Here is a 7,259-nt window from a genome sequence, read left to right as displayed (position 1 = left end):
TTCTAATGTTATAAGATACCAGGATTTTTCAAGCTCACCTGCAATCTTATTGGGGAAGATTTTCAAATGAAGCTGAATTAAATGAAGATCATAACCATGTGGCTGTGGTTTAGAAGTCACCTGTTTTTCTACCATCCATTCTAGAGCTTTGGCAGTGGTCCTATTCTAATTTTACTGCCTTCATTGGATTGCCACTTCTCTCTGCTGCAGGCAACAACTGCTTCATTTACTCAGCAGTGTCTCAATTTTCAAACAAGATCCAACCTCCAAGCAGAACAAACTGTTCTAGCAATCATCCTAGAACTTAACAGACGTAGACCACTTGCTACTGGCTCTGGTTTATTGCTGAAACATTTCCTTTTATTGCTTCCCAAGGGATGGCTTCCATGGTTTACCCCCTAAATGCTCTGCCTTTCTTCTCCCTTGTTTATCATTGCTTCAAGAATCATGTCCATAGTTATGAAATAATGAAGGATTCAGGGTTACATACATACCTGTTCCACAAGTACAGAACAAGTTGTCTAAAGGCAAGAAAATTCATTAACACTGTATACCTTATTCATTAAAATCATCTAATTTGGAAAGTTTTTTCATGGGTAAATGGACCTGAGAAACAGATGAGAGATTACACATTTGCTAACATATTCATACAGATGAGCCTCACAAAAAGCAAACAGGTCCAACCTGCTGAAGCTAGTTTGTAGATTACCACAGACACATCAGATCTGAAAACAGATCCCACTAATTACGACACCATATGTTTTGCATATGATGGAAATGCACATCTTTTACGCAGAGAGTTTTCAAGTATAGAAAACAATCTCATCATTTTGTCAAGGGTTTTTTATTTAAAATAATGTTGACTTATTCATTTAACGTTTGTGATTAAACAACAAACATATAACTTCTTCCTCTTCAGTTGTTGTGAATTATTACTTTTTTAATACAATAACTGTCCCCATTTCTCTAAATATGTCTCAGACTGAGGATCAGTTACATCATGATTTGTGCTGTGTAATATTTTTTTTAACTGTATGGAGCTATATACCCAGAATGTCATGTCTATAATTTTACAGACAGTGACTTGTCTTTCCAGGAGCCTCCATTCCTTTTCTCTGGATAAATTTCAGTACAATTTATGCTGTTTCTCTCACTGTGGACATTGTAGAATATCCTTTGCCTGCCACAAGTAGCCAGAATTTTAACATAAGCAAGCTTGATGTCTGAAGAAACAAGGAGGATGAGAAGAAAGTTGTGGGGAGGAGGAACAGCAGGCAAGAAACATTGAGAATACCTGTCTCAGAATTGACAACTAGAGCTTTCTAGGATCCATGGCATTTACACCTTATTCAGGGCAAAATTTTGGTACTCTCTTCATCCAACCCTTAGGATCCCACAGATGAACTTGTTAATGAAATTCCCTCTCACAGTTAAAAATAAAAAGCCAAAAAATACTGAATATGAATGGGAAGAAAGGCAATTTGATGTTTGTAATTATCGAGGTAAACTCCATGACCTTCTGAATGTATGCAAGACCCTGGATGGTGTATATAAAAGTGGCATTTGCAGAGAATAAGAGCAAGTATTGAGACTTCTTTCTGATAGAGCAATACAGGATCCCTACCATGAGCAACAAGGAGGCTTCACTGAAAGGTAAGACTTTTGCCATTCACTTGCTGATAACTTTTATATTTCTTCAAATTTAGATTGAGTTAGGAAGAAACTGAAATATTACAGCTCTCGAAACTTCTTCTAGACACCTGGTCTTCTAATAATGGTGAAACCTGCCTCCACCTCAAATGTTTAGTGTCCAAAGCTTGGAATGAGAAGGCAGCTTGACTTTTAGTTGGTCTTTTGTCTCCTAAGACTACCTTTGCACTGGGCAGTGTCACAGAAAATTGGCTTGAGGGATGTGACACCTGCACATGAAAGACTGGATCCAGACTGCTTTGCTACACCACTCAGAAGGCAATGACTAGAAGTCATTATCCACAAGTCTAGAAGTGATGTAGTAATTTTGATGTGAATGTTGTCATAACGACCTTCAACCTTCTAAGCCAACAAGTCCCAGGTTTTCTGATATAGAATTATTCCCAAGAGTATTTTCCTAACTGCAGCATGCAGCATATACCTTTTTCATGGGGGAGGAGGAAGGCTTACTTCAATATTGTGTAAATGCACTTTTCTTGAATGTAGAGCTAGAAATAAACTTATCACATTTAATATAGCATTCCAAATAAGTCTAGTGGACCAATACAGATAGCAGGCCAATTTCCAGAACAAAAACTCTCAGAGGACAGAACGGTGTTCTTTTAGTAAGTACATTCATTTACTAAATATTTGTTTTTAATTTTTCCATTGTTTTGATGTATATATTTTATTCAACTGAATAGAAAACTTCACTTGTTGAGTTAATATTAAAAGTTTTAAACAGATGAAGTTTTGTGGTTTAGATAACGAAAAGTCTTCTATATCAGTTTCAGAAGCTCAGGAGAACAGACAAATTTTTCTCTGGCTTCTTAGCAGTAGGCAACTTAGGGTTAAACTCTAAACAGCAAAGCAGCGCAGCTGCTGAAAATCTTCTGAAAGAACTCCCAGGACAATCAAAACCTTAAGAGAGTGACCTAACCACCCTCCCACAAAACTAATTTAAACTCCAAATGTTTGCAAAGAAGAAAAGGCCCTGTGGGAGGAGGAGGGAAAAAAAAAAAAAAGAAAAAAAAAGACCAATTTATTTTCCAAACTTATATATCTGTGCAAATATAATTATGTATCTATATTTACACTGTGAAGAAATTTGATGTTTTTCTTCCATTTATCACTCTGTAATAAAGTCAGGCACAATAGTAAGATACTTTGGAATACAGTATACGCTGCAACACAGGTTACCTTGTCTCCTCAGCTCTGCAGTGGGCTCTGCTATACAGTCAGGATGACAGAGGGGATAAAGGATAACAGAATTACAGTGCTTCACTCCACTGATTTTCAGCAGCCGGTACAGGGGGTACTCTGAGCCATGTGACAGCACAGCCAAAAATCACCCAGCATCTGGTTCTGACAGCTACTTCTAAATGCACATAAAAGTCAATGTGATTCCATTTTGGTTTGTTTTAAACCTGAACAGGTTTGTTGCTGGTGGTCCTTCTGGTGTCCAACATGCTCCTGACAAAGGAAGGAGTGACTTCCTTGCCAATCTGCTCCAATGGATCCGTCAATTGCCAAGTTTCCCTTGGGGAACTTTTTGACCGAGCAGTTAAACTTTCACACTACATCCACTTCCTCTCTTCAGAAATATTCAATGAATTTGTAAGTACTTTGCCTTTTCCTGAGAGCAAGAAAATATAAAACTGCAATTTAATACTTTTTAAGCACAAACATATGTTAACATATGAAATCCTTCAATAAGTAAACAAATATGACTGCTGCACAGACAGTGATAGTCCCAATGGTGACTCCATCTGTGTATAGTGCTGAGCATTGCTAAGATCCCCAACACTTCTATTAAAAGATACCATTTCCCCATCATTCTTTATCTGTGGGATAAGTTTGTGTTTGCTAGGTGCCAGTTTCATTCTAAAGACTCACAAGAAACTTTTGACCTTTACAGCATAAAAGCAGTGATAAAAGCAATGGAACAATTAGTTAATACAGTGTTTGAATTGAAACTCTTCTTGTTTATCTGTTTCAATAATGTCTGTCCTTGCTGATCTCCAGGATGAACGCTATGCTCAGGGCCGGGGTTTTATTACAAAAGCTGTTAATAGCTGCCACACTTCCTCCTTAACCACTCCTGAAGATAAGGAGCAAGCTCAGCAGATTCATGTAAGTCCCATTTCTAGTGTCATTCAGTGTGAGATAGAGTGGGGAGGGGAAGGGTGCAGGAATAGAGACGCACCTTCCATTCAGTACTAATCTTAAAAGAAAAATAATCATTGGATTTTAAAATGTTAATCGAAAATCAGATAGAGTTCTGGTTTTTTTCACAGGTATGAAACACAGTTGTGCTTGTTAGTTTTTAACGTGGAGAGGGTTTAATGATTTTTTCCATTACAAAATTGTAACTGCTAGTGCTAATATTGTAAAACATGATGACAACAGTGACAATCTTCAAAAATGCAATTGCACAGAGGTATCTAAGACAGGGCTATAGGCCACGTTCAGTGGTAGGTCCTGGAATAAGTTCCCTAATCACTATGTCTGAGGATATTGCTCTAAATGCCTCCTAATGCTGCCAGCATTTAGCCTTCCTATTTTAACTGCCTTTTCTGAATGTGGGTAAGCAGCATGAAGACCTACTGAATTTAGTACTGGGAGTGCTGCGCTCCTGGAATGATCCCCTGGTCCATCTGGCCTCTGAAGTACAAAGAATCAAAGAAGCTCCAGACACCATCCTCTGGAAGGCTGTAGAGATTGAAGAACAAAACAAGCGGCTACTAGAGGGAATGGAGAAAATAGTTGGGCGGGTAAGTATTAGGTCCTTAACACCCTTCCAGCCTGTTGCTGTAAGGAAGACCCATACAGTGATAGGCCCTCCCTACCTGGAATAGGAAGAGAAATAGTAGATGTGAAAGAAAAGAGCAAAACAGCCACATCTGAGAACTTTTCAGCTTGCTTCTTTCAGCTTTCATTTCTCCTATGATCTTGCAATTTCTGAAGAGACAGTGTGATGTGACTGGCATAGTATAATCTAGCATACTCCCAGTCGTGCTTCAAGGGAAGGTGTAATCATCAGGACTAGTAATTGTCATTCTACCTTTGAGTATTTTGAATTTTCAGGCTGACTTTTTAAGGATGCATCTATGTTTTTTCACATGTACGTATTTATATGTATGTTTTAACATATTTATACACATCTGTATACATATAGGTATTGTGTATAGTTTTCAGAAAGAGATACTGTATTTAAAACTGTTCTGGAAGTCTCAACTATTGCAAAGACATGGCATACAGCAAAGTAATCATGGTATCTTTCATTTCTCTTTTTGACTTGGTTCCTCCTACAATTGTAAGGTTAGACAACAAGGCTGTTGTCTGACGAAACCCATACTCAAATACCCCTTGTTATCAGTAATTGCTTGAAAGCTTTCCTGAATAAAATCAGCTCTAGCTTGTTTATTTTTAAAGGGGCCTCTGTTAGTCCCTGAATATATCATTCTGTCAGTGAGCTAGATGTTAACGAGAGGTTCTGACTTTACTGGCTTTTGCTCAGGCTCTGAATAGTTGAACAGAATTAGGAGTGCCACCATCACTGTATCCACAACTTTCCACTGGATCACTCATGGTCTCTCTCTCTTTCAGTTAGATGTCTCTTCACTCAGAAATCTTATCCCATCCAGGCCACAAATGCATTTATCAGTGTAATCAAATACATCTCTGTCCCATATCCACGTGTAAAAAGAGTGCAGGTGAGGATCCAAGATAACAGTAGAAGTCAGGTGCTGCTACAGTTACCCTGTCACCATCTTCTCATTCACATTATTTACAGAAGGAGGTCAAAGGCAAGACTAGCAAATTCATTAGTGTCAAACCACATTTTTTACTATCTTTTTTTTTGCCTGTGCTTAAACTGAGTGATGGAGGCTCCACTGATACTCTCCTATGTGCTTTTCCAAAGTACAACTGGTGGCAAATAAGGAAGATGCACAAGCACCAATAGACACAGACTTCCTTCCTGCTAAGAAAGGTTGATTTCTGTGATATGAGAAAATTAATGATTGTCTCTTTCAAACAAGGAGACCTAAAACAATCTTCACCTCAGATACCAATTCAGTACATGAGTTCCTACGCATAGTTTTCTAATATTAAAGGTCTATCACTCAACATTTTTTTATTTTTTTTTCATGGAATCTAAGGCACAGCACATCTGAAGATGTACACCTGAAGAGGTACTGTTGAGAGATTTGTCTGGTAACACATTCTTGAAGCTGTCTCTATCAGAGAGACCACCTAAGAGGCAGGCCAAGACAAAGCTGGAGATACACACAAAGCAATTCTAGGAACAAGTGCTAACAAAAATTTCAAGGTGGAGGGAACCAAAAAGAGACGTCACTGATGAGTCCATGCATGAAGGAGGATTTGATTTCTCTGCAAAGTCAGATTCCACTGGACATTGGTTAACACACTAGTTCTCTTAAAACACTACTGACACAGTTAAATTTTTACATATTTTAGGGAAATAAACTGAAAAATATGACAGATTAATTCAAAATCTGCATAAAGATATAGAACATTATAAAGAACAGTGGGAAGCAGAACAGGAAACACTTTAGAAGCCATACACTAGCAACCAGCATTCCTCAAGGCCAGTATTTTAAATGCTCTGTTCTACATCTAGTCAGATTCATTATCATTTACTACTGTATCGTTTTGTGTCTTTAGGTTCATTCTGGTGAGACCGGAAATGAAGTTTACTCTCAGTGGGAAGGCCTTCCATCCCTTCAGCTCGCTGATGAGGACTCCAGACTCTTTGCCTTTTACAACCTGCTGCATTGCTTCCGCCGAGATTCCCACAAAATTGACAACTATCTCAAACTTCTGAAGTGCCGCCTAATCCATGATAGCAATTGTTAGGTACTCATGGGCCTATTCACTTGCTGAAATCATTCATCATGATGTTCCTATTGCTTCGCCACTTTTCATTGCAAACTTTATGAAAAGTCACACTGTACAGTGTCAGAATCATCAGTAACTTTCAGGCATGTTTGTGTGAATTCTGGCTGCAAATATTAGCACCATTTATCCTGGTGTTTTAAAATGTTATAAATTACTTGTATGACAAGAATCCACTTTTCTGTCTAATCTCCTCACCTAGTAGCATTTCAGTGATAACCAGATCATGCAGATACAAATAAAAATGTTATTAATTCCAAAAATGCGTTACACTGAGTGGTATCAGTGAATGAAAAACAGCTGCTACGGTTTATACCTTTAAGCAGTAGCTTCTCTTTTTGGATCTCAGTCTCCAGCTATTGATGACAGGATATCTTACTTCCATTGCTCTTTATCCCCCCCTCCAAAAAGGTGGGGGAGTGGGGGAAGGAGGGATATCAATAAGCAGATTAATCACCTATTACACTAAACTACCCTAAACTAAAAGTATGGTTTAAAATCCAATCTACATGGATTGATGTTTTACTCTGTAACAAAACTGTCTGTGTAGAGGAGAGAAAGTTAAGAAATCCATCCTGGATAACATAGCCATTGATTCTCCATGCAGTCCATGGAGAATCATAAAATCATAGAATCACTAAGGTTGGAAA

At 38.1% G+C, this 7,259-nt stretch overlaps 1 protein-coding gene across 1 annotated transcript; it reads left to right on the top strand.

The window, feature by feature from the left end:
- Window positions 1-1,326: 1,326 nt before the first annotated feature.
- On the top strand, window positions 1,327-6,872 carry PRL (prolactin). The gene is made up of 5 exons (XM_010291779.1): window positions 1,327-1,653; window positions 3,125-3,306; window positions 3,715-3,822; window positions 4,284-4,463; window positions 6,379-6,872. The coding sequence occupies exons 1-5, from the start codon at window positions 1,626-1,628 to the stop codon at window positions 6,568-6,570; spliced, it is 690 nt and encodes a 229-aa protein (XP_010290081.1). The 5' UTR covers window positions 1,327-1,625; the 3' UTR covers window positions 6,571-6,872.
- The last annotated feature ends 387 nt before the right edge of the window (window positions 6,873-7,259 follow it).

The sequence above is a fragment of the Phaethon lepturus genome, unplaced genomic scaffold, assembly GCF_000687285.1.
Source record: "Phaethon lepturus isolate BGI_N335 unplaced genomic scaffold, ASM68728v1 scaffold15017, whole genome shotgun sequence".
NCBI classification, from domain to species: domain Eukaryota; kingdom Metazoa; phylum Chordata; class Aves; order Phaethontiformes; family Phaethontidae; genus Phaethon; species Phaethon lepturus.
Note: the sequence above shows the minus strand (reverse complement) of the source record. Positions and strands in the feature narration are given on the sequence as shown.